Raw genomic sequence first — 27,522 nt, forward strand, 5'->3', positions numbered from 1 at the left:
AAAGACTTAATTGGAGAAAGAGAGAGCTCAATATCTACTGAGATCAGGTTAACCCCTGGAATGTATTTTGCTTTTATTAAAATTCGAAAAGAGGAATGAGCTTTCTCTCTCTCTCTCTCTCTCTCTCTCTCTCTCTCTCTCTCTTTCTCTCTTTTATCAGTGGCCTCTTTCTCTTCAAATAAGGGTATGGTGAGGGGGAGGGACTCTGTTAGGGAACAGGCCTAATTAGTAACGTTCTAGTAAATGGAGTCTTTATTTTAAATTAACCACTATTGAAGCTGTCTTCATCAGAATAGCCTAGGCTTGGAATTATGAATAAGTCAATCTATCTAAGCTATTGTGCTGGTTTTCTTGGTTATGTATATGTCCAGAATCTCATTATTTGCAACATTCTCAGCCACCTGGGTATAATGGTAGTGGTGGTGGGGTGATTTGTTCACAAATTCCACTCAAGCTTTTTAGCCACCCAGGCTCTGGTGGGGTGGGCCGAACAGACCGAAAATGCTATATGCTGTTTTGGCTCTTTCTACTAATTTTTCTTTTGTTGGATCCCACTTTGACTTCAGGAGTTATATATGTCTGGGAAACTGACACTGCAAAGTTCTGGCCTGTTCCCTGCCCTGATGCTAAGGGATAAATATAGATCTCAACCACTACAGAAATGTGGCCAGGATTCCAAGGGGTGTGTGCGTGAGGGGCAGTGACTGATGGAGCCATTCTGTCATGTGGGCTAGAAAAAGGCTTCTTTATGTCCAAGACCCTCTTTGGGGAGGGGAGGGGTAAAGCACGAGCCTGGCCTCTAAAATCAGAATGCATAATCCACATTTCAAGGGGCTCCTACATTGACACAAATAAGGAATATTGTAGGTGGCTCGGTGTGTGTGTGGGGGGGGGGGAGAGCAAAGGGAATCTTTCCTGACACCCTAGATCCTTTTGCATGAGATCAGTCTTATGAAAAAAGAAAGTTATTCCCAGCCATGTCCCCTCACCCCCAACGCCCACCCACACCCCACCTCCTGCACATGCTGACACTCAGCTCTCAATGGAGAAGAACACGACCTAAGATTTCCATTGGGCCCATAGTACCTCGGGTGCTAGAGGAGGGCAGAGGGCGGGTGGAGACATGAGGTGAGGGGGGTGGTGAGTCGCTCACCCTCGTGACCCAGAATATCTCCCCCCTCCCTCTAATGATGAGCTTGCTTTTCCATAAGGGCTTTCCTTTGATTCAGGGAATGGGCCAACCAATGAGAAAGGGGCATGTTAGATTATTTTGGGGAAGGGCTCATGCCAGGAGGGTTCACTTTTACTAGGCGCCAAGTGTCCCCAGCAACCAGTGTCTCCTGTACCAGCAGAAGCTCCAGAACTCTCACCCCTCGCCTGCTGCCAAGGCTTGCCCACTGAACAGCCATGAGAAGGCAGCTCCGGTCCAGAAGGGCTCCAGCCTCTCCTTACGGTTATCGCTACAGACTTGTGAGTCCCGGGGAGCAGACTATCCTGCTGCCCCTTTTGAGTGGGGTGGGTCGGGGGTTGCATAGGTCTTGGCTGATGGCCGCTTCTCCTTAGCCTGGGCAGGAACAGTGAGGTTAAAGGAAGCCTATCATTTCAAGATCGAGCAGTGGCTCCTGGCACCCCCATTGGGCCCCAAACTGCTGCACTGAAGGAGGAAGCCCCTTTTCCCAGGGAACAAAGACAGGAAAGGGGAAGATGCCAAAGAACACGCGCCTTCTAAAATTTGGGGGATGAGGGCGGGGGGCGGTGTCTGGAATCTCAACAAACAGACCTTTTGGAGTCTGGGAGTAGAGGTTTCAGTCAGATAGCAGGAGATTTTACCAGGAGCCAGGGGAAGGGGAAGAAGGAGCGAAAGACGCTGCCCACCCAGCTGTCTCAGCTCCTTGGGGTGGGAGCGTCTTTGGAACCCAGCTGCTCTTTTTCTAAAGCAGAAATTCCAAACTATGGCGAAAATCATAGAATCATAGAAGCTGGGAGGAATCTTAGGCATCATCTCTCCAGAAGCCCTCATTATGTAAAGGAGGCGGCTGGGGCTCAGAGCGCAGGAGTGACTTGCAAGTTAGTAAAGAGCCACAGCGAGAACGCCAAGTTTCCTCACTTCTAATCCTGTGCTCTTTCTATTATATGTGCAGTAGGCAACTCCCTAGCCCTCTGATCCTACACCACCCGTTGCCAGCCCGCCCGCCACCCCACCCTGCCCCCCCCACATACACACGGGCACACACACGCCTGCACGCGTGCACACACACGCCCCTCTGCTGTCGCCATTTATCTCCAGGGTGCATTACAGATTTCTCTGAACCCACAGTTTCTTTGCATTTACTTTGCTCTAAATCGTTAATATATGCCACATGCAGTCCTGTTGTGGGGTGGGGGAGGGAGTGTAGTCTGAAATCTCCCCCAGAGAGGGCTGTGATCTGAGCCCCAGGAGGAAACAAAGCTTAATCCACTCTTCTCTGGAAATGGCTGCTTATATAACCAGGGAGTTAAGTAGAGACTGTCAACAGCCAGCAGAGGAAAACACAATCCTTCTAGCCCCACATCAACCTACAGTGGGCTTCCCTTAACTTCTCAGCCACACCGTGTAGAGTCTTTTTTTTTTCTCCCCACATTCCCAGAGTCCCTCCCAGCTTTCGGAGCAGTCACAACCTGTAGGGCACATAGAACTATTCCTTCCTTGGCTTCTTTTCTTTGTAATGTTGCTAAAGCGTTGTGTTCCATTTATTTGTCAAGTGCATCAGAGGAGCTTGCCCTTTATGGGAAATACTTGATTTTAAACGCGTGGGGGGTGATCTTGCCCTTTATAGGGAATACGTGATCAAATTTAAAAAAATTATGTAATGCAGTGATTAATTGTATGCTAATTTCTCTTTTAAAATTAACCAACCATTCAAATGTTTACAGAGCGTTATTCAATGCAGGGCACAAATTTATCCTTTGGGTCATACTGTTTGTTTATATGTTTATATGTTTGTATATTTAGAGTGCTCAAAATGGAGCCACCCTCTGCCCTTCAGACTCTTCCCTTTTAGGGCAACATGATGGCCCCAGCACACACCCACTACTATATTCCAGCACATTCACACACGCTATCACATGAGGGCACTGCCACTTTAGGAAACGGGCAAAAACAGACCCTCTCATTACCAGAGGATTCCCTACAGGATTCTGTTAAATAGTTGCACAAAAGTGCCTCTCTTGTACAATATGACGTTCTCCTATCTCTGGAATCAGAGGAGAGGGGAAAAGAATTTTTGAGATTCCTGAAGCTCAGGCAGTGTGAGAGCCATGGGGAAATTAGCTCGGAGAAGGTTAATTCTTCCCGGGAGGGTAAGGCTTTAATGACAAGCCATCTTTAATGGGATTATCATGAAAGCTCATCTACAAATAAGATCAGGCTGGGGCCCAGGCCAGCTGCCTCCCCTGTGGAGCAGAGGTGCAGGGCAGGCACGCAGGCAACAGGAAGAGAAAAGGAAGTTGTCCAGAAGATATAAAAGGACTATAAAACCGTTCCACCTCAAATTCTCCAAGCTCCCCAGTTGCAGTAGATTGTTTGGGGGCCGTGAGGATTACCCACCACAGTGCACAAGACTGCTGGAGTTAGGACGCCGAGCTTTGTGAGAGCAATTTCCCTGGTGCCCGGGTTCAGGTTTTAAGTTTGGCAGTTATCACCGGGGCTTGTTCAGTCTCCGCTGGTTAGCTAGCTGTGGGTCCCATGCTGGGGGGCTAGGGAAGATCAGTTCTGCCCCGTGGGTGCTCAGAGTGCAGCCTGGGAGGTCAAATGTGTACCTGTGTTCACACATGAGTGAAAGAGATTGAAGAGCATTTATTAGTCCATTCAACACTGAGTGATGCAGGTTATCCTCTTGAGCCTGGTACCATGAGTCCACGTCAGGGTCAGAAATCCTTGATTATGAACACCTGCAATCTCTCAGGAACACAGAATCGAACAGTGTTGTGCTCCATAAATCTGTTAACCACCTCGAGGCACTTGCGCTCAGTGTGACAGAGGAGAAATATCACGGTCCGGGGTAACAAGACACACAGGTTCTGAGGCTGTCAACTTGATCACAAACCTGCGGTGGGGCTGTAGTTATGGCCTGTCCCCTCTCTGGGCTTCAGATGGACAAGGGAATCTTCAAGGTTCCTGTCAGTTCTAATATGGTGTGTGATAGACAGCCATACACTGAGGGGCTCCCGGGTGGTTCAGTCAGTGAGGCGTCTGCCTTTGGTTCAGGTCATGGTCCTGGGGTCCTGGGATGGAGCCCTGCATCAGGGTGGGGCTGAGCAAGGAGCTGGGAGCCCGCTTCTCTCTCTCCTGCTCCCCCTGCTTGTGTTCTCTCTCTGCCAAATAAATAAATAAAGTCTTAAAAAAAAAAAGAAAGATGTACATTGAAACAAATTTGAGAGCAATTCAAGAGTGCTGATGATCCAGAGCGAGAGAGTGCTGGGCAGACTGAACGCTGAGAGCAGAGCCTTGTCATTCTGTGTCACTTTTACTGATCCTGAACAATCCAATTTTCTGAGCACCCCCTCCTCCATTAATGGCAGCATTTTTAGCTGAGTGTCCTCTAAACGGCCTTTGAGGAATCAGGCAGGGAGGGGGCAGCATGGAGCCCCTGGCCTCTGGCACTGGACACATCCAACCCCAACAGGTGCATAGGCCCCGCCGCTCTTCACATTTGGACAGCAGAGAGAAGGGAGGGTGGCCTCATTTTCTGCTGCTGCAGTGAGCCTTGGCAGACCCACAAAGAGCAAAGCTCCAACTCTCCTGCCTGGGGCTAGGAGGCATTTGAAATACGTCGTCGGTGAAGTCTGGGTTTCTCTTTTTTTGCTTAATTTTCTTAGAACCACTCAGAGAAGATTACTGTTTCAGATCTCAAGGGCTGCAATCAGTCAATCAACAAATATGTGCTGAGCACTCACTGCGTGCCTGGATTTTTGCCTAGGGTATAGGGTGGGGGTGGGGGTGGGGGAGACTCAAGGAGTATCAGTTGAGGTTCCAGACCCCTATGATTTGCTTCTGCTAGGAAAAGAGTCTAAGTTTTGAGGAGGGGTACAGCCTCTGGCCTCTCCTCCTGCTGTCCGTCCCAGGCTACTTTTGGCTACAACTTGGATGGTCAGGTTGAGCTCCTGCAAGTAAACAGGACAGACGAAAGAGCTGGCTTGGACTCAATTTGCCACGGTGGACTCTAGTCTGAAACAACCCCATCCTCCCTGCTGGGCTCAGCTCCGCCCTGACAAGCCAAAGTTAAGCAGGAGGTCGAGGCCCCAGGATGGAGTGGCGACATAGGCAGTCCTAGGGGAAGAACCTAAAGGCCTGCAGCTGAGAATAAAACTTACACCTCTGTGGAAAGAGTATTGGGTCAAAATGGGTCCTAGAGAGGCTATTTCCTCCAAAAGAGTGGAAAGAAAGAAAATGTGCTTCTTGTAACAATGGGTGTGTGTACAGGGAAGCGGAAATTTGAAGCATCTCCGAATATTGAGTCGTTTTCCATTGATTTTCGCTGGTGGGATGTGCCATTGGAAATTTTTCTCAAAAGGGGGACTGTGTTTTGTCACCATTCCAGGATGATCAAGATGAAGTGAACCAGAACTACTTAGCAGATGAAGAGGAAGAAGCTGAAGAAGAGGCTCGGGTGATGGTGGTACCCGATTTGGAGGAGGAGGAGGAGGAGGAGGAAGAGGAGGAGGAGGAAGAGGAGATAGAAGAGGAGGAAAAGGAGGAGGAAAAGGGTCAGGGTCAGCCAACAGGCAATGCCTGGTGGCAGAAATGGCAGATCGTGAACGAATACCTGTGGGACCCGGAGAAAAGGATGTCTCTGGCCCGAACAGGTCAGAGTTGGAGTAAGTCCCAGTTGTCCCAATGCCCCAGTCGGGTGTCCTTTGCTTTTGGCTTGGTGTCCAGGACTCCTTTACCATACGTTGGATGGGCTTGTCTGCAAACTTCTCTTAGATTTCACGTGAAGGGCTCAGTGCCTCGGGAAATGCCTGGACTGCGGGCAGATCCCTCTGGAAGAAACTCCAAAATAGGTAAACAAACTGGATTATGGAGCTGAAAGCCACTGGGCTCAACTTCATTTGTGATGCAGAGAGACAGTAAGAATGAGTTGAAAGAGCACAGGGGTTTTTTTTTGTTTTGTTTTGTTTTGTTTCGTTGTTTATTTATTTATTTTTGGTGTTTTAAGTCCCACCCCCGTCACTTTCTATCTGTGTGACCTTGGGCTCATCATTGACCCTCTCTGAGCCTCGGTTTTCCTCACCTGCCAAATGAGGGCAACAGTCCCTACCTTGTCTCTCCCCACATGATCAGCTTGAGGCCCCCATCAGATGCTCCAATTGTCAAGTTGAAAGCACAGTTGACCCTTGAACGACACAGGTTTGAATGGCACTGCTCCACACAGGCGGTTGGTTTGTTTGTTTTCTTCCTACAAACACAGCGTAGTGCTGTAAATATATTTTCTCTTCCACAAGATTTCCTTTTCTGTAGCTTACTTAATTGTAAGAAGACCATATATCATTGCATGCAACGTACCAAATACGAGTTAATTGACTATTTCTGTAACCGGGAAGGCTTCTGGTCAATAGTTGGCTATTACTAGTTAAGTTTTGGAGGAGTCAAGAATTAGACACAGATTTTCGACTGCACGGGGATTAGCACTCCTAAGCCCCGCACTGTTCCAGGGTCAACTGTACTATGCAAGAGACTATTTCTAGGATGTGAGACCCCAGTCCCTGCTAACTTGACTGGGGGTAGGGGGTGGGGTTTATAAAATCTCATCGTTTCACCCAGTAATGTCAGAAAAGGAAAGCCAGGAGGCCTGCCCTTGGCCCTGGCTGGCTTGTGTGTGCTTTAGGCTCCCACGGTGTACACAGAGAAATTAGGTTTAAAGGGGTCGTTTCTGGTGATTATGGCTGAGCCCCCCATAGTGCTCGATCAATAGCGGAATGGCACCCCTAGCTTTGCCACCTTGTACCACACACTGCCACCACTTCAACTTCACCACTTCCCCAGCATCCCACTCCCTGGGTCCTACTTACCTCCTGAACTATGAATGCTGAGCCTTCTCCTCAGGAGATTTAGCCTGTGGTAAAATTCACACTTGCCATACTCTACGAGGCCCAGAAAAGGAGCAGCTGCTGGTTTGGCATTCAGTTAGCCCACAGGAGAAGGACAAAATAGATGACTCTATGGATGAAATAAGAGTCCTCTAGTGTCCACGGTCTAGGCTGCTAAAGTTGATGGTCATGCCGTCCAAAGGCCCCTTTGGCTGAGAATTCTCTCCCTCCTAGTTTATGTTTCTAATTCAGCTCCATCAGGGTGAAACAGCCAGCCCTCCCTTCCTGGAATTAGGAATAGCAGGTGTGGGGCTCTGAGCAACACCCACCTCCCTTCACCCCTCCCCAGTTCCCAGCCCCACCCCTGCCTATCCTTCAAGCTCTCAACTGGAACAAATGTACCATTCAAGGAACATTCCAACGTTCTGCAAGCTGCAAATGCCGGACACTCACTGAGGCTCCAAAGGGGGGCACAGCTGTTTCTCCCTTGCCTAAAGAAGACTGGGAAAACAGGCCTTGTGAAATGCAAGTGTGATTCTGGGAGAGAGAGAGAGAGACCTATACTTTAACCCCTAAATAGCCAGCCATTAGAACTTCACTAGATGAGCTGATCCACATTGTCCCTGTGGAGAATCATCTATAGGCCAAAAGAGAGTGACGCGGGAGAAAGGTTCAAGTGCCCGGGGAAGATATGACAGTGGGGACACTGCATGGTAGGCCATATCCAGGCCTCTGGATGGCAGGTCTCAGGAGAGTCTAGGAACTCAGGCTTCTGCTATTGGGCTATGCCTGGGCAAGTGTCACGTGGTGATGTTAATGCCTAGGCCACCGAGCATATGCTTTGCTGCCCTCTTGCTTGAAAACTAGGTGCCCACTTGAGCATTTACTAACCCTATCCCAGCCTGCACATAAACATGACCAACATATTCACCCAGCCTATGATTATATTCTGGGTTTTTCCTTTGGTAGCTGGGCAACTTCTATTTTTAGGAACTATCTGTTATTTTATTGGATACTGACAAGAACCATATGAGGTAGTAATATTATTATCCCCATTTTACAGATGCAGAAACTGAGGCTTAGAGAGGGTAAGTAACTTATCTAAAGTCACACAGTTATTAAGTGGCAGCACTGGGATTCAAGCCCAGGTCAGATGAACACCGGGATTCGTTCTCTTGCCAGACCACACTGTCTTCGTGAACCGTAGTGATGAGCGAGGCCCTGATGGGTAGTGTCTCAGGACCCGATGGGATGTTTCGGTGGGAGGAATAAAGAATGTGGATTGTGGGTACCTACCATAGCTAAGATACCCTGGTCTATCCAAGCTTGGGTAAAGTATTCAGGAGAGACCCCTGGATTACCTAGAGGAGTGGCCCAAGTAAAACCTGGACATCCAGAGCAGAAAAAGTTGGAGGGATCAATGGGTTCCGACAGGTATGGTGCTTGATCTTTCTTGGTGGGGATGGGGGGCGGGAAGCTGTGTTTGTTAGCCTATCACAGACTTCAGGGCACAGATTCCTGGGTAAGGCTCAGGGCCCTCCCAGCTAGTGCCATTCTCTCCTCTACACTTCCTAGCCACACATCCTAGGCAAGACGGAAGATATCCCCAAGGGAATGTACCTGTATTCTATTGCTTTCCTTTCATCCCTGAAACTGAGTCTTCTAGTCCCCCAGGATGGGCTCCAGCCATTGACCTGTCCCCAGGAATAGGGATGGGGGTTTAGGAAGGAGGAGGAGGCCCAGAACACAGCACATTGGGGCAGCTGGTGGGCAGTAGCCAAGTATCGCAGGCACACAGGTGCTGTTTCTTCTCCAGGGATTCCAGCTGAGTCCATGTGCCCGTGTCCCAGTTCTGCCTCACTTCACCTTATAAAACATCAAGGCTCCATTTTCAGTTGGATGCCTGAGGATCTTTTTTCTCCCTTCCTCCATCCCTCCTCTCCCCTCCCCCGTTTTGGTTAATTTTATTTGGTTCATGGTTCGATTTAAAAATTAATATTTGGATTCAGTTTTGGGTACAGCAAAGTTACGTGGTTTGTTCCGGTTTTTGGTTCGTGATGCAGTTCAAATCTGTCGTTCCGACATCATGTTAGTGCTATAAGTGGAGCCAGATATTGTTGCCTGAGAGGGCCCCAAGGAGGACTTGAAAAGTCCTCAGCAGCTGCCTGGTGCTCATTCACCTCACTCAGAACTGCCTCATCTTGGGGCAAACGTGATTCCAATACAGCCCACGGAGGAGGGATTCACATCGCTGTGCTTCTGGTCCCACAGCAATAATCATATTAATAAGAACAGTGGTGAGGTCCTGCCATTTAAAGAGCACTTCGTATCTGCCAGGCTCTGTGTTATGCTATTTAGATGCATCGTCCAACACTAAGAAGGAAGTCCTATTGTCGTCCTCATTTTACAGATGAGGAAACTGAGGCCCAGAGAGGCAAGCAGCATGTCCAAGATGAAACAGCAAGGCAATGGTAAGGTCAGGATAGGATGCAAGCAGAAGCGGAATTTCAGATATTGTTAGGGATGTAGATCAGCGTTATGAGGTTAAGTGCTAGACTTGTTCCCATTTTGCCTGTGAGGACTTGGCGGGGTACAGAGAAGTTCTGGAACTGGCCCAAGCTCACAGGCAGAGCTCACAGGTAGCAAGCACCAATAATGAAGTACACTTTCTTCCTCCTTCCTTCCCTGTCGTGTGTTCTTTTTGGAAAGCATGAGCCACTCAAACTTTTGCTAAAGATGAATATGACTTGAAATAAGTAGGAAATAAGACTTGAAATAAGACTCACTTTGCCTTGATTAGAGTAGAGGCAAGTCCAGCGGAAATTAATCAAAAGTTTGAATTATAAGCTATGCGAAAAGAAATGCTGTTTTCATCACCTGCAAACACATATAATCACTGGAGCCAAGCCGCTAGGACTCTTCAGGGCACCTGCTTTAATGAGGACTCCCAAGCAATGTGCCCTCTGCAGTACGTTCAACTCCACTCCCTGGTAATCTTGCTCATGGCCATCATCTGTTCCACAAGCCCTTCCATCGGAGATGCTGTAAAGGTACACTGCAATCAGACCTCCGACACGAAAATTCTCACGAATTCCAAATTGGTGAAATCGGAACAAGCAAGGACATACTGAATCTGGGGAGTATGAAAAAAACAAAAACAAAATAAAAGCTGTCTCATGTGTTGGGGTGGGTTCTGGTTCATGAGTTCGAGTGAGGAGGCAGGCAGAGCTTGTCGGCAAGCACTGACCACTCTCATCTCTGATTATTCTGCAGGCCTGATCTTAGTCATTTACTTCTTCTTCTATGCCTCCCTGGCCGCTGTGATTACCCTCTGCATGTACACGCTCTTTCTGACCATCAGTCCTTACATGCCGCCCTTCACCGAGAGGGTGAAGCCTCCTGGTGAGTGCCCAAGTGCCCTGTGCTGCCCAAACTTGCTGGAGAGAAATCTGCTTGCACCGCATGTTCAGCCTCAATTAACTTTGGCTCTTCCCAGTAATGACTTAGGGATTCAATTATTAAGAGTAAAAGTAAAATGGTATTTGGCAAATTATGGTCCTTTTTATTTTGATTGCCTGGGGCGGGTAGTGATTTCATGGGAATCAACACAAAAAAATTATCCCAAGAATGGGTTAATATATCCAAGACTTGTTTTCATTGCCAGGAGTTATGATTAGACCCTTCGCCCATAGCCTTAACTTCAACTTCAACGTTTCTGAACCTGACACTTGGCAGCATTATGTCATTAGCCTAAATGGCTTTCTCCAGGGTAAGTGCTTCTGAGTGGGGGAAGTCTCTTTGGAAAGGTGATGGGGTGGGTGCACGGGTTGGGATGGGAGGAATCAAAATTCACAGTTCACCAGAAATCCCACTCCTACTAACCCCAGCCCATCCTGGTCTTTCCCTACTCTGCATCCCTCTCAGCACCTGTATACACAATCAAAACTGTTTTAGCTTGTGATCGTATGTTGTCTTGAAAGCACATAAGCCAACTCTCCATTAAGATGCTTAGTTCATCAGGGCAGAGAACTTGTTTCCTTTTCTTAAACATTCTCAGGCACCTAGTTATGTCCCGGGCACATCCAGATGGCTCAATGATGATCAATTATAAAAGATCATTCCAGGGGGGTGGGTAGTGATGAGAAAAGAAGAGTGTTCTCCAGCATGGGAAGATTCCTGCCTCCTATACTCTTTCAAGGTAAGAGAATTCCTTCTCCTTTCTCCGAGATAGGCCATCTTGATGGAAGAGAACAGGGGTCTTGATTTAATAGCATCCCGGCAGGGAGTTAGAGGAAGAATCTCTGGGTGACAGTCACTCCAACATTTTGATAACAAATGTTTGCAAGATGCCTCTGTAGGGTCATCAGACACGCTCTTGGGGACAAATGAGTGGCTTTTGAGAAGCCCTTCCACAGACTGAAAACTAGGGAGCAGTTTGGTTAAGGTTCGACACAGAGCACACACGCTCTGTATCGATCCAGCTATCAGAGAGGAGCCCCAGTGGATTTACATTGCTGCACCAATTATTTGTGGAAAAAAGCCATTTGGATTGGTTTGGTTGTCCCTTCCTGGCTGAATTGGTGGGGTGTTGGGGGGGGAGTGGAGGAGGGGCATAGGGGGCAGTAGAATGTGCACTGAATTAAGAGAAAAACAATCTCTTATGTGATGGGAAGCGCTATGTAAATGCATAAATTTTGTCTTTTTTATTTATTTATTTTTTTATAAATTAATTTTTATTGGTGTTCAATTTACCAACATACAGAATAACACCCAGTGCTCATCCCGTCAAGTGTCCCCCTCCGTGCCCGTCACCCATTCACCCCCACCCCCCGCCCTCCTCCCCTTCCACCACCCCTAGTTCATTTCCCAGAGTTAGGAGTCTTTATGTTCTGTGTCCCTTTCTGATATCTCCCACACATTTCTTCTCCCTTCCCTTATATTCCCCTTCACTATTATTCATATTCCCCAAATGAATGAGAACATACACTGTTTGTCCTTCTCCGATTGACTTACTTCACTCAGCATAATACCCTCCAGTTCCATCCACGTTGAAGCAAATGGTGGGTATTTGTCATTTCTAATGGCTGAGTAATATTCCATTGTATACATAAACCACATCTTCTTTATCCATTCATCTTTCGATGGGCACCGAGGCTCCTTCCACAGTTTGGCTATTGTCGACCCAGCAATTGCACTGTTAGGGATTTACCCCAAAAATTCAGATGCAATGAAACGCCGGGGCACCTGCACCCCGATGTTTCTAGCAGCCATGTCCACAATAGCCAAACTGTGGAATTTTGTCTTTTTTAAAAAAAGATTTTATTTATTCATGAGAGACAGAGAGGCAGAGACATAGGCAGAGGGAGAAACAGGCTCCATGCAGGAAGCCCAATGCGAGACTCGATCCGGAGACTCCGGGATCACGCCCTGAGCCGAAGGCAAACGCTCAACCACCGAGCCACCCAGGCGTCCCTTGTCATTTCATGCATAGAAAAATCTACCATCAGGGCGCCTGGGTGGCTCAGTCGGTTAAGTGTCTGACCCCTGATCTCAGCTCAGGTCTCCATCCTGGGGTTGTGAATTCAAGCCCCGTGTTGGACTCCACACTGGGTGTGGAGCCTACATGAAAAAATCTACCATCTCCATTCTACAAACGGGGTGACTGAGGCTCAGAAAGGGGAAGTAACATGATAAAAGTCTCCCAGCAGCCGAAACAGTGTTTAATCCCACATCCGTGGTTTTGACACCCTTGCTACTGGAAGTGTGGTCCAGGATCTGCAGCAACAGTATCCCCTGGGAGTTTATTAAAAAGGCAGGCTCTCAGGCCCCACCCCAAGGCCTGTGGAATCAGGACTGGCACTTGAACAACAACCACAGGTGATCTGTATAAACTTTAAAGCTTGAGAAATACACTGCTTTTTGTAATTGCTTGCTGCCCTATGACCAGGAGTTAGAAACTCAGCTTTATTTATTTTTATTTTTATTTTTTTTTGAAACTCAGCTTTATTATCAGTCATGCTCAGTGTCCTTTTGGGTAAGTCTGAGTTTCAGATTCCTAACCTGTGAAATGAGGAGAGCTGGGTCCTTTCTGAGTCCATGTAGTTCCTTTTTGAGCTCAAAAAAATGTTTTGGGCATCATAGCCAGCACAATATCTTCTTTTCTTTCGAACTGTTTGTGAACTATTACAAGCATGTTGCCAGAATCTCTGTGGAGGAAATCCGTCTGAGAAGCTAGTAGATAGAGAAATACCAATTCTGACCTTATGACAGAGATGGAAAACTTTAGGGAAAACAGTGGGTTTTTAGTTGCTACGTGTAGATAGCATGCCCTATTTAAAAGGAACACATCTCTGAAATAGCATCCCAGAGTATCAATTTCATTCCCAGGAGGACTGGGATTTTGCAATAAGGGTCATGCCCATGTCACATTATTTTTAATGGAACTACCTCAAGAGAAACAATGAGCACGTGATTAGAGCTTCTATTTAGAAACTTATTTGAACATAGTTCTTGTGCTAAAAAAAAAAAAAGATTAAAACAAAGCCTTGAATCAAATGTAGCTTTGTTGAAGGAAAAATAAAGACTTAACCATAATCAGAATAGATTTAAAAATTCCCAGTTGCTTCTTAATAATATTAAACTGCAGTCACAACCTGTCTAGATGCAGACCCAGTAGTACATTTGGAGTTTCACCGCTGGTAAATCATATAGGTACACAATCTCCTCTGATAAACTAAGCGGCTAAGAACATGAGTGCAGGAGGGCTGGACCTAACAGGACTAACTGGACTCCATCATTTAACACCAGATTGGAAATAATGTAGTAATTTCCAAAGCCCAGTTCCATGGCATCTGGTAGTCCAAAGAGTGAGCTCACAGATAGTCCCCTTCAACTCTCTTTCCCGATGTGTATACCTTGGACACATGTGACGTGAACTCTGAGTGCCTCAGGTCTCGACAGACAAGATCTCACCTTCTCACCTTCTTGGGGGAGACCCTACATCTTGTCGTTGGTTTCTGTCTCTCAACCTAAGCTTCTATTTTGGGGTGCTAACTTCCCTCTGTAAAGGACCAGAAGCTGGTTTTTCTCCTCTTCCTCCCTCTTTCTCTTCCTCTCCCTTCCTCCTGCCCCACAGCACACACTTCTCATTTTCTTGCATCAGATGTCTCTCGCGGACCTCACAGGAGATGTGTCCTAGACTGACCTTAAAGAGATTTCACCCAAGAGCTTCGCTTCCTTATATAAGCCCCACTGTGACACGATTCAGTCCCTCTTCCAAAATCTGTCTGCTACGTGCCTATTCCTCTTCCAAGAGTAGAAGGAGCAGCCCTCCAAGCTTACGATGTGCCATAGCTGAAAAGAAATAAGGGAAAATGGCAGTTATAAAGTGACCAGCACATGACCTGGCGATAGATATTCCCAAGTGCGGAGGGAAGGAGAAGCAATCAAAGTGGGCCGAGGGGATGAGCCCAAAAGGTTTCCAGGAGAGAGGCTGATTGATGGAGGGCCTTGGGCACCGATCCGGGTCACAGAGCCTAGGCCAGGCCGAGGGCTTTCAGAGGAGTACAAGCAAGCTGCAGACAGGAAACTAGGGAGGAGGACTACTGGAAACGTGGCCTTCCTCTGTAGCACCTGTCTAATGTACCCCTTTGCCACCCACACGTTCACCTTAGGTTACAATGACAGTCTTCAAGAGGAGATGAATGTAGATTGTCCCCCGGGGCAGTACTTCATCCAAGATGGCGATGAGGATGAAGACAAGAAGGCCTGCCAGTTTAAGCGCTCCTTCCTCAAGAACTGCTCTGGCTTGGAGGACCCTACTTTTGGCTACTCTACAGGACAGCCCTGTATCCTTCTAAAGATGAACCGGGTATACTGGCCTTTGATACTCCAGTGATAATAGGTGGATGAGCTGGGTAGGAGGGCTCTGGCCACTCCATTTCTATTGGGCTCTGTCTCCACACACTGCAAGTGTGGTCACTTTTACTGACAGCATCAGTAATACAAACAATGGGACAAACCTATCAAATAATAATACCTTTTTCTCCCTGAGTACTTCCTATGTCCACTCTTCTCCCCCATCCCCAACCAGCCCTTGATGCCCTCTGTCAGCAATGAGGTCCTGAGCTGTTTGCAACAAGGGACTGACATGGTGGCAGTAGAGAGGGGCAATTCTTATAAGAAATACATTTTCTTCCTCTCTTGCCATGCCTGAGGTGTGGTAGAGCCTTCCCAAGTACATCCCTCTTCAAACCAGAAAGTTCTTTACATCTTCAGGGTTCTCTGTATGAACATCAGGTAACAGTGCAATGAGTAAGCTGAGCTGCGCAACTTTGAAGATATTTTGCATTTTTTGCTTTTTGTGATATTCCTATGAGGGCAAAATAGATTACGTTTATGCCTAAGGAAGTGGTGGCTTCAGGAGGATTTAGAAAAGTCCCATTTTCACTGTCCAATCCGTTTTGTTTTATGATGTGAAAACAGTAACAACAATGCTGGTTTTCTTTTGCTAGATTGTAGGCTTTCGTCCTGAGCTTGGGGATCCTGTGAAAGTGTCCTGCAAAGTTCAGGTAAGGTTCCTTTTTGAGTGAGTATGGCTAACACATTGGTTTTATGCAAAAAGGTGGTTCATCCCTTCCAAGGGCTTCACTATGGATGACTGACTGGCTATGGGTTAGGGAAAGGGTTCATTTTTTCATAACTACAACTCCCTTTAGTACCTTCAGGCCTCCTTCTTGCCAGAAAGCATTCAATTCATGTGTGTGTGTAGTGCGGATGTGTGTGTGTGTGTGTGTGTGTGTGCGCGCGCGCGCGCGTGCCAGTTTATACCTGTGAAAGCCAAACAATGAACCTGCTAGGGGCCACAGCAGGGGATGATAATGTGCCACGTCATTAATTGGGATTCTGTTTACACTTTTGCTTTTAGCTCTAATTACTTGTTTCTTTGAACTAAACAACAGATTTCATTAGAGTCATTAGTCCCTGCTTTTAAAACAGAATTTCACTTTTTGCAGCAATGACCAGTGGCACTGCGTGTTGCAATAACAAATGACTACAAGGGAAGTATAAACAGAACTCCATTAATATGCTAATTAACTGCCCTTCGAGGGGCCATTAACTCCTATCTCATCTGCACCAATTAGCTCCTTTGTTGGAAGAAGCCCTAGATCTTGGGTTTGCTTCTCAAACTGGAAGTGGTAGCTCCCTCCTGTTTCGTAACATCCACTGTACCCCCAGCCCTGGACAGTTGTCTCACTAATGTGTGAAGCCAGGTAATCCCATTCTTAGTTCTAGAAATACAGCTCAAAACTCCAGTCTTGATGGTGCTAGATCAGAAAGCAGCAAGAGGCAACATTCATTCAGCAAGCATTTATTGATCACTTATGATATACCAGGTACTTTGCTAGGTTTTGGGGGTGCCAAGATAAACACGACTCTGTCTCTGAAATCAGGGCAATCAAATATTACAGATGCTATGAAAAGTGCCGTGGGGACACTGAGGAGGGAAAGGTTAGTTCCACATGGGAGGTGCTGACGCTGAAGGTGAATGTTGAAAGGTCAGGATATGGTTTGCCCTGTGAACAAGATCAAAGGACATTAATTCTGTTCACATGTACATGAGTATGTGTAAATATACACACATGTGAGGTGTGACTACAAATTAGTGGAACTGATTCCACGGATTATTCACAAACGTGAACTGCATGGCTTTCTAGAAGAATATGTAAGTAAATCATAAAGACCAACACAATCTTAAACTAGTATGTTAATTAGCTTGAGTCCTGCTTATAGTTCTCTAGTAGAAGCCATTCATTTTTCAGCTGACATAGAACCTTGCTGAGAACTGTCCTTTAAAACGAAAACAAGAAATATTAAGAGTCTTTATACATTCTATAATAATCAACTGGTCAAAATCCACACCCACTTGTGGAAATAAAGCAGGATAAGGTAATCACTAGGATAAATTAAGGAGAGCTCCAATTATACTAGGAACGATTACACTGTGTTGAAAGAAGTAATCACATGACCCCAGTGAGTGATTTGCTAGTAGTGATGCACTGTCTGTCCCTTATCAGCCCCTAGACCTCCGCCATATAGGGCAAGCCTAATTCATAGGCAGAAAGGTCCGTCCCCTACCTGACATGATATGATGAAGCTAGACTTATTTATTTCATCTTTCCAGCACTGGTTCCCTCTTGCTCATCCCCCTGATTGCCTCTATAGTAATTAAGCACTATAGAGAACATGGTCAGAGACATGAGTTTTGGTGGGCCAAACTTATGGGATGTGTCCCTATGCATCAGATTCCTGTGCACCCGGTCTGACTGACTTCCAACAGAATTGAGCCCACAATGTGCAGGTTGTTGTGGTGTGGAATTTACTAAACATGTTCTTTTTCTTAAGATTTTATATATTTATTTGAGAAAAGGAGTGCGTGTGTGCACAAGCAAGGGTTGTGGAGGGGCAGAGGGAGAGGGGGAAGCAGACTTCCCAATGGGCAGGGAGCCCATTGTGAGGCTCCATCCCAGGACCCCGGGATCACCATCTAAGCCGAAGGCAGGCACTTAATCAACTGAGCCACTCAGGCACCCCTACTAAACATGTCCTAACTTATACCTGCCTCAAAGTCCAAGACTGGGTGCCAGCCCCAGGATGATTTTCTTGGAGAGGGGCTGGCATGGTAGGCCCTCTTGCTAGAGCAGCACCAGCTACTGCAAGCCCTCTGGAGCCCTTCTGTCTAGGTCCCCTAGGAGCCAGTACAGAACTATATTGAGCATGTTTGGCCTCCTCAGTCTAGGCCTTCCATTCAATATTCTTGGAACTGAAAACCAAGGCACAGTCTCCCTCTGGAAATGCTCTGGGGATATAGGTGTGGGGTAAGCTATGCCCCATTCTGCTTTCATGGGTCTTCCTGGGACAGTTGGTTGTGGGTCACATGCTGAGTTCACCTGGGGCACAGGCCCCTTGAGCTCAGGCTTCAACCCATGAAGGGACCCAGCATCCCACATACACCTGCTTTTACTTACAGAGAGGCGATGAAAATGACATCCGATCCATCAATTACTACCCAGAGTCGGCTTCTTTTGACCTTCGCTACTACCCTTACTATGGCAAACTGACTCACGTAAGCCTGTATCCTTTTCAGTCTTTGCTGTCAGAAAGGTCTCAGAGACAGAGGAAGGGCTGTCTGGAATCTCTGGGAACTAGGGAGCAGCATTAGACAGCAGGATGAATAGCAGCTGGCCAAGACCAGGTGCTACCTCTACCAATTCCTAGTTTAAACGCTCCTTTCCATATCTGAAGAAATCCCAGATATGGTCTGGTCTCACTCCTTCAGTTTACAGATGGAGATTTTAGGCTTCAGAGAAAGTGACTTGCCCAAAACACATAGCTAATTAGCGGCAGAGCCAGGAGCAGACAAATCACTGTCATTGCACTCCATTACACCCAAATAATCACACCTGCCTGTTTCTCCCAGGTGAAGCCTTGGGGCAGTGGTGGTGGGTCATAGAGTGAGGCTTCATCTTTAGCAGAGACATTTGAAAGATACTAGTTCTGGTTTCATTCATGGTCTGATATCCAGAAAATCATATCACATAGACTTAGAACTGGTTTTCCCCAGAGGACAATCAGACATCTGACAGTGACTTACAGGAGAAACATGCCATTTCCCCACTGTCCCAGAGCAGAGAGAGAGCATGTCAATGGCTTTAGCCATTTGCGACTTGGCCTCATGGGACTCGCTCAGTTCCCTGTGTGAGGATTATCCCATCTTGCACTGAATATCTGATCGCTTCTATCCTGTTACCCACTCCACCCCCTCCCCTCTTCCCACTTAGGATTCATTGTTCTTCCACCTACAGGTTAACTACACCTCCCCGCTGGTGGCAATGCACTTTACAGACGTGGTGAAGAACCAAGCAGTGCCTGTACAGTGCCAGCTGAAGGGCAAAGGCATCATAAATGATGTCATCAATGATCGTTTTGTGGGGAGGGTGATCTTTACTCTGAACATAGAAACCTAAGAACTGTGCGGGGCACTCCTGCTTGTTCTGTTTCTGTTTATTTCATGTACCCCTGGTAGTACCTGGATTCTTTTTCTTCGATCAGGACACAGCCAGATGGACACCTAAGACAGCAGATCATCTTTCCTTGCCTTTGACATATGTATAAAATGATACTGTGGGATTGATTTTTCAAAGGTAGTCTCTCCTGATGACAAATAGATGATAATTTCCTTTCCCCGCGACTTAAAACTAAAACCCATTCTTGCTGCTAGAAGTCTCACCATAGTGTAAACATAGTATCTGATAAAATTCACAAGAGCCATGAAGGGGAATTGCTATGATAATTTTAAACTCATCGTGTTTTGTAAAATTTTGTTGTTTTTAGAGGTGAAAGTCCTCCCAATCAGGCCGATAACTTTTTTTTCCTTTTCTCAACCTGCCTGGCAAGTTCCTTCCCTGGGAACCACCAATCATACCAACTTGGAATACACTCAGGGCTACCATACCTAGAGAACTCTTTATCTAAGGGTGCTTGAGGAACTGGCTGCCTCAAATGGGCAACTAAATAATACTGATTTGAAGACTAGGTTATCTTCAACTGGGCCAGAAAGCAGTGCTAACTGGATATCATTCTGGAATAGAAATGAAGACCTTTCCTATGACTTTTCTGGGAGATGGGGTCCACAGCAATTGGGGAGAATACCTACCATGTGGATGTGATTGGCATTTGATTCCTTGCTCTGAGGTGTGGTCATCCAAAGGCAAACATTCCTGCACACAGGTTTCTTTCAACTTCAGGCAAAGGAGAAAGCAAGGAAGATCTTCACCCGTTAATTATTCTTGGGCTATTTGCTTGACAGCAGGATAATCTTCTTTGAGACCATCAGGGATGGGCATGTTGGTCCCCAGCTACAGTTCTGGGGATTGAAATCTCAGTCTCTTCCTACTGATCCATCATAAGACAGAAAGCTCCTGCCAGGCCACCCAAAATCCAAGGCCCACTGCCAGCGTTTCATTTGCCTAGAAAACGATAGGAGGCAGATGTTTATCCAGGTTGTGGATCAGCCAGGCTGCTTTGTCTTATCTTTGGCCATGCGACCATTCCACTGCTTCTTAACACCTCCACCAGGGGGAGGGCTGGGACAAGGAGAAAAAGTGAGCATTAGAGTATTGCATAGCGTCTCAGGGTTCAAAGTAAGCTTAAATGCCACCTAGAAGCATCCAGAGTCTGAATCTCCTCTACAATGTTTATCTTCTCCCAAAACAGGGAACTGGCAGTCTGGTAGTGAAGACAAACAAGGAAAGAAGTAACTATGAACTAGTATGACAAGTTATAAAACTAGTATGTGGTAATGCCATGGGAACATGAGGAAAAGTAACTTGAGCTGAGAAAGTAGCAGAGGAAATTTCACATGCAAAATCACAAACACGAAATACCATGGTGTGTTTGGGTAACTGGGAGCAGTTCATATAACTGGAGTGTAAGGGGTTCAAAGGAATGGCCAGGAGTGTCAGGGGATTGAGCTAGAAAGGTGTACAGGTACTGAAAGAGGACTTTGAGTTTAATCCAATAGGTGAAAAGGTGTCATCAAGGTATTTTAAGCAGGGAAGTTCTGTGATCATATTTGCACTTTACAAAGAGCACTTTGGCAGCCACAGTGTGAAAAATGGGTTGAAGAGGGCAAGACTGGGGAATGGGCAATGAGGGAGAAGGAGGAGTCAAGAATGGCTCCAAGGTTTTGAACTTGGCTAGAACCAGTGTGATGGTGATATTGTTGATCAAGACTGGGAATTCAAGAGAGAAGCAAGATTGGAGAGCAAGATGTGATCAATTTAAAGCTTGTGATTCCTATTGGTCAGACACCCATGTGGAGATGTAAACATAAGTGGAGTTGGGGAGAAGGAAATCTGAGAACAAAAGCAACATTTGCTTAAGTGAACTCTCTTAAGAAATTCTAAGCTATTTGATCTCAGGAATTTGAGCCAGTTATGTAAACACACCACACCAATCTAGTCTCTCAGATAGTGTTTTTCTCTTCACTTGTGGCAGAAAGCACTGTGGCTGCTCTTTGGAATCTCCTTCCCACTTTCCAACTCTTGTCAACAGAGTAGAGGGGAGCTGACCTCTATTAACAAGTGATAAAATATTCGACAGCAGATATGTGAAAAATACAAACAACAACAACAACAAAACTGTCTCCTCCCAACCCCTGTCCTTATCAAATTCCATTTTCAAAACTAATCTTGAAAAAGAAAGAACAAAATACCTGAAGATGATAACTTTAAAACCATTTCAAGATTACTTCAAGTAATCAAACTCTCAAGATTCAGTAGTAAAAGATAATAGAACATTAGATCTGGAAAGGATATTAGAGTGTTTAGAGAAAACAACCTGCATTGCATCTGACTCCAGGTCCAGTGCTCTTTCTACTCTGAGCTGCTGCTTACCAGGAAGTACCATCTTTTTAAAAATCAATGGATGATATCCCAAACATTTTGAAACATATGTCAAATTTGGGTTAGAATAGTTAACATTTCACAGGAATTCAATTACTGGTGCTATATTTTATACATAATACATTATCCTGTTAAATGCGTTGACTATTACACAGACAAGGAATTATGAATCTTTTGTCATACAGTATTTCTCATTCAGTGGAATCCATTGTATCCACAGTTTCCAAGCAGTATTGAATAGTACTAGGATGGTTTGGGTTGTCAGCTGGGACATGAAAAAAAATAGCTTTATCACACAGAACTGGATATTATAATATATACTCACTAAAATGGAATTCTAACAGTTCAATAAACTTCCAGTGGATTAATTAAAATCATCCCCCATACTGTATCATACCAGGATTTGATTTGCATACCATCTGTTGCAATGCACTTGGTTTTACTTTATTGTCAATGAGAATTACTACTTCCAAATGCCTTCGTGGTTTTGTCCATGTTAGACTTATGATTTCACACCCCCTCTGAAATCATTATCCTAAAGTAACTTTCCTTAGGCATCTATTTGCTGGGAATCTTCATGTAGAAAACATTATTATTGTATTGAGGAATTGTTGACAACAATAAATTGAAATAAAAAAGAAGTGTATGGTTTCCTCTCTCTAGACAGTACCACTGATTTTCCCACAGGAATACTGGGCAGCCATGTGAGTGGAAAATTTGACAACTGACAGCCTATTAGTTTAAAACTTTTTTTCTTCTTCTTCCCCCTATTTTTTTTTTTTACTCTTGGGGTTTAACCACAGAAGGATGAAACTAAAAGTTGTTTCATTTCTGAGCATTTTTCCTTTTGTAGTCTCTATGCTCTGGTTTCTCGGAAGACTACTTTGTCAGAGCAAACTTCCTTTCTTCATCGAGTCCTCGTGTAAATTGTTCCATTTGTTTGTGTAGAAAAGGAACACCAAGAGAAACTTTGAGGTGGAGAGAAGGAACCAATATCCAAAGAGAAGCTGCAATTGCTTGATGAAAGCCTGGCTAAGTGATTTTAAGGCACATCTGGCCACAAATGGTCTCCCAGAGCAAATCTCTAATGGTAACTGCAATTAAAGACAGAAATATTTCCACTCCCTTGTCTGACTCAGAAACTAAGCTGCTATAGGAATCCCTTCTTTCTTTGGAAGCTGCCCTGGCCTAAGGTCTACTAGGCTTATATGGTTTGATTGAGGCGAGGTCTGTGATCCCAATACCTTTCCCCAATCTAGGTTCTTGGTTAGAGTCATTTTCCTTACTGATTTCCTCTTGAAGTATTCAAACATGATAAAGGAATTTAGCCAAATCAAACAGAAACATGATTTCCACTGTGATTTTATCTAGGCAGAAAACAGAGGTTTGGATGTGTGGTGATGGGGAGGAAGAACAGGATGGATGGAGGCAAAGAGTGAGAGAAAGGAGTTGAAAGGCTGAATAGCCCTGCTTACTTCACAAAGTTCTTTAGTTGCAAGCTAGAAGGGAAGAGACACTGATAGGAGGATCTAAAAGGCTTAAGAAAGATATGATAGGCTCTCAGTCTGGCAGCTTAGTCTCCAGGATATACTTCTGTGCAGGCTCCTGCATGGCCATAACATCAATCAGGGTTCTAACAATAGATAACACACTTGACAAAATGGAGTAATTGGCAGGGGGCATTATTTACAAAGAGATTACTTATAAATGTGTAGATGCAGGGAACCACAGAGAATAGCACAATAACCCAGGCTAGTATAAGCTGAACTCTTACCTTCCCTACACCCCAAGGGACAGGCATAGGAAGTGGCTCCCACAACCCAGAAGGGCCAAGTCATGTACAGCTAACTGCCCTGAGAGGAGTGGTGACCTTGTTGAAGGCCTAAGCTAGCCCAAGGTGATCTTGTAGGGAGGTAATCATACATCTATTTATGGTTGTATCTGAACTTAAAAAAATTTTTAAATTAAGATCTCCAAAGAACAGTCCTTTCAGTCTACCCTAGCATCTTGTTGACATCTTTCACTTGAAAGAGAGGGTGAAGAGAGAAACAAGCCGTCTTGATTTATTCTGCTTTATCTTTACCAAAAAACATTCTATAATTCAACTCTGCATTAAATGAAATGTCTGGCTTGCATAAAACATTTTCTTTCCAGAACAGAATGATACAACCTTCATAATACAGTTAACTTGAATCAGAAAAATATTTGTCTTCCATTAAGGACAAACCTGTTCATAAATGAGAATCAGGATAATGGTGACATCCTTTCCCTCTCCAATCCCCCAGCTGATGATATCATCTTGTATATAGAAAATCCTAAGGAATCTACTAAAAGACTATTACAGCTAATAAACAAGTTCATCAACATTGTAAGATAAAAGGTCAGTATACAAAAATTGGTTCTTTCTATACACTAGTAGTGAGCAATTTATAAAAAAGAAATTAACAAAACAATTCCATTTACAATTGCATAAAAAATAAAATACTTAGGAAAAGAGTAACAAAAAGAAATGCAAGACTTGTGCACTGAAAACTACATAGCATTGTTGAAATAAGAGCTACATAAATGGAAAGACACCCATGTTCATGGATTAGAAGATTAATATAGCTTAAAATGGCAATACTTTCCAAATTGGTCTACATATTCAATACAATCCTTTCAAGATCCAACTTCCTTTTTTTCACCCCCAGAAACTGATATGGCAATCCAAAAATTCATATAGAAATGTAAGGGACCCAGGAAAAGCCAAAATAATTTCAAAAAAGAACAAATCTGGAAGACTCATACATTCCAATTTCAAAACGTCTATAACATTAGAGTAATTAGGGCAGCCCCAGTGGCTCAGCAGTTTAGTGCCGCCTTCAGCTCAGGGCATGATCCTGGAGACCCGGGATTGAGTCCCATGTCAGGCTCCCTGCATGGAGCCTACTTCTCCCTCTGCCTGTATCTCTGCCTCTCTGTGTGTGTGTGTCTCTCATGAATAAATAAATAAAAATATTTTTAAAAAATAACATTAGAGTAATTAAAACAGTGTGGTACTGCCATAAGGATAGACATATAGAACAATGGAATAGAATTGAGAGTCCAGAAATAAACCCCTACTTCTATGGCCAGTTGATTTTTGAAAACAGTGCTACATCCATTCAATAGTCAAAGGATAGTCTCTTCAACAAATGGTTCTAGGATAATCTGCATGCAAAAAAATTAATTTGGACCCTTACCTCATACCATATACAAAAGTTAGATCAAAGATCTAAATGTAAGAGCTAAAATTATAAAGCTCTTAGAAGAAATATAGACATAAATCTTTGTTTCTTAAACAATGGTTTCTTAAACACACAACTTCAGTGCAGAGTCTAAAGAGATATTTCTCCAAAAGAGATATACAAATGAATAATAAGCATATGAAAAGGTGTTAAACACTATTAGACATTAGGAAAATGCAAATCAAAAGCACAATAAGATACCATTTCACATCCACTACAAAGGCTATTAAAAGAAAGGACAATAACAAGCATTGAGGATGTGGAAAAATTAAAACCCTCATAAGCTGCAGGAGAGAATGCAAAATGGTGAAGCCACTTTGGAAAAACAGTTTGGCAGTTCTTCAAAAGATTAATCACAGAATTTACCATATGGCTCAGAAATTCCACTCCTAGATACACACCAAAGATCACTGAAAACATAAGTCTTCCCAAAAGTGTGTACTCGAATGTTCATAGCAGCATTATTCATAATAACCAAAAAGTGGAAATAACCCAATATCCCTCAACTGATGAATGAATAAACAAAATGTGGCATAACCATATAATGGAATATTATTCAGCTATAAAAGCTATGAAATATGGATCCATGCTATAGGGTGGATGAACCTCAAAACATTATGTTAAGTGAAAGAAGCCAGAAACAAAAAGGCCACATCTATGATTCCATTTCTATGACATGTCATAGAAATAGGTATATCCATAAAGACACAAAACAGATCAGTGGTTGCCAGGGAGGGGCTGGAGGGAAGTGGAAAAGAGAGTGACTGCTAATGGGAATGAGACTATCTATCTATCTATCTATCTATCTATCTATCTATCTATCCATCCATCTAACTATCTGTCTATCCACCTATCTGTCTATCTATAGACAGAGGGAAGGAGAGAAATTTCTGGGTCATATGGCAACTTCTTGTTTAACTTTTAGTGGAACTGATAGACTGTTTTCCAAAGCAGCTGCACCATTTTACAGTCCCACTAGCAATATATGAGGGTTCTAATCTCTCTATATCCTTGCCTACACTTGTTACTGTCCATTTTTTAAATTACAGTCATCTCACCAAGTGGGATGTGGCATCTAATTGTGGTTTTGATTTGAATTTTCTATTTTCCTGATGACTAATGATGTTGAGCATTTTCATTCATGTGCTCATTGACCATTTGTATATTTTCTTTGGAGAGATATCTATTCAGATTCTGTGCTCATTTTTAGTTCAGTTGTCTTTTTTACTATTTTTGTTAGAGCTATTTATGGATTCAGGATAGTAGACCTTTATCAAGTATAATGTTTACATAACTTTTCTCCCATTTTATGGGTTGTCTTTTCAAGTTCTTGATAGAATAATTTATTTATTTTTTAAAATATTTTATTTATTTATTCATGAGAGACACAGAGAGAGAGAGGCAGAGACACAGGCAGAGGGAGAAGCAGGCTCCACCCAGGAGGCCCGACGCAGAACTTGATTCCGGGTCCCCAGGATCACACTCTGGGCCGAAGGCAGCGCTAAACCACTGAGCCACCCGGGCTGCCTGATAGAATACTTTTAAGTAAAGAAGTTTTTAATTTGGGTGTGGTCTAATTTATATTTTTTTTCTTTTGTTGCTTGTGCTTTTGGTCTCATATCTAAGAAGTTCTTTCCAAACTCAGGGTCATAAAGTTTGCTTCTACATTTTCTTCTAAGTGTTTTTAGAGCTTTTGCTGGTACATTTAGATCTATGACCATTTTGAGTTACCACAGTCTTTTAATTACTATAGCTTTGTAGCAAGTTGTGATTGGAAAGTATGAATCTTCCAACTTTGTTCTTCTTTTTAAAGACCTTTTTAAGGTTGCATCCTTTCAACCTCTATTTAAATTTTTGGATCTGCTTGTTATTTTCTGCAAGAAAAGTTCTATTTCAATGGTTGCTTTGGGGTTTATAGCAGGTTTTTCTTCAGCCTCAGCATTGTTGACATTTGGGGCCAGGCAATTGTTTTGGGGACTGTTATATGCATTTTGCAGCATCCCTGGCCTCTATCCAATAAATACGTTTTGGAAACCAAACATGTCTCCAGGCATTGTTGAATGTCCTCCAGGGGTCAAAAATCACCCCAGACTGAGAACCACTGGTTTAGAGTTTGTCTGTTTAACATCACAACCTACCTTCAAGTCATACCATTTCAAGTATTATATATAAACCTTACCATAATATACTTCCATTTTTCCCATCCAGACCTTTTGGCTACTGTTATTTTATATTTTACTTACTCATACGTTATAAGCCCCACAACACATTATTTTTATTTAAACAATTAATTGTTGGGACGCCTGCATGGCTCAGTGGTTGAGCATCTGCCTTCAGCTTGGGTCATGATCCCGGGGTCCTGGGATCGAGTCCCATATCAGGCTCCCTGTGGAGAGCCTGCTTCTCCCTCTGCCTATGTCTCTGCCTCTGTGTTTCTCATGAATAAATAAATAAAATCTTTTTAAAAATAAACAATTAATTGTTTTTAAAAGATTTAAATAATGAGAAAGAGAATCTTCTATACTTAATCATGTAGTTACCATTTCCAAGGCTCTTTATCCCTTTGTGTAGATCCAAATTTCCAAATAGCATCATTTTCATTCTGCTTGAAAAATGTCCCTTAACTTGTTCAGTGATGCAGAACTGCTGGTGATGTTTTTTTTTTTCAGCTTTTGTATGCCTGAAAGTCTTGTTTTTGAAAAATATGTTAACGAGTATGTATT

At 44.2% G+C, this 27,522-nt stretch overlaps 1 protein-coding gene across 2 annotated transcripts; it reads left to right on the forward strand.

Moving 5' to 3' along the window:
* The first annotated feature begins 1,354 nt into the window (after positions 1-1,354).
* ATP1B4 (ATPase Na+/K+ transporting family member beta 4) lies at positions 1,355-22,163 on the forward strand. 2 transcript variants are annotated; one of them, XM_055337366.1, is made up of 8 exons: positions 1,355-1,470; positions 5,580-5,856; positions 10,342-10,470; positions 10,733-10,837; positions 14,742-14,938; positions 15,582-15,638; positions 18,098-18,193; positions 18,933-22,163. In XM_055337366.1, exons 1-8 carry the CDS (start codon positions 1,408-1,410, stop codon positions 19,092-19,094), a joined length of 1,086 nt encoding a protein of 361 aa, XP_055193341.1. In that variant the 5' UTR covers positions 1,355-1,407; the 3' UTR covers positions 19,095-22,163. The 2 variants fall into 2 exon arrangements, with proteins under 2 accessions (XP_055193341.1, XP_055193342.1); XM_055337367.1 differs by having other exon boundaries at positions 5,580-5,844.
* The last annotated feature ends 5,359 nt before the right edge of the window (positions 22,164-27,522 follow it).

Source organism: Nyctereutes procyonoides, unplaced genomic scaffold (assembly GCF_905146905.1).
Source record: "Nyctereutes procyonoides isolate TBG_1078 unplaced genomic scaffold, NYPRO_anot_genome, whole genome shotgun sequence".
NCBI classification, from domain to species: domain Eukaryota; kingdom Metazoa; phylum Chordata; class Mammalia; order Carnivora; family Canidae; genus Nyctereutes; species Nyctereutes procyonoides.

What these genes read in the sequence shown, in the direction of transcription:
- ATP1B4 (XM_055337366.1), top strand. Translation starts at nt 1,408, where the DNA reads ATGAGAAGGCAGCTCCGGTCCAGAAGGGCTCCAGCCTCTCCTTACGGT. An exon ending in CCGAACAGGTCAGAGTTGGA is followed by an intron (nt 5,857 to 10,341) that starts GTAAGTCCCAGT and finishes ATTATTCTGCAG; the next exon opens with GCCTGATCTTAGTCATTTAC. An exon ending in CCTAAATGGCTTTCTCCAGG is followed by an intron (nt 10,838 to 14,741) that starts GTAAGTGCTTCT and finishes CGTTCACCTTAG; the next exon opens with GTTACAATGACAGTCTTCAA.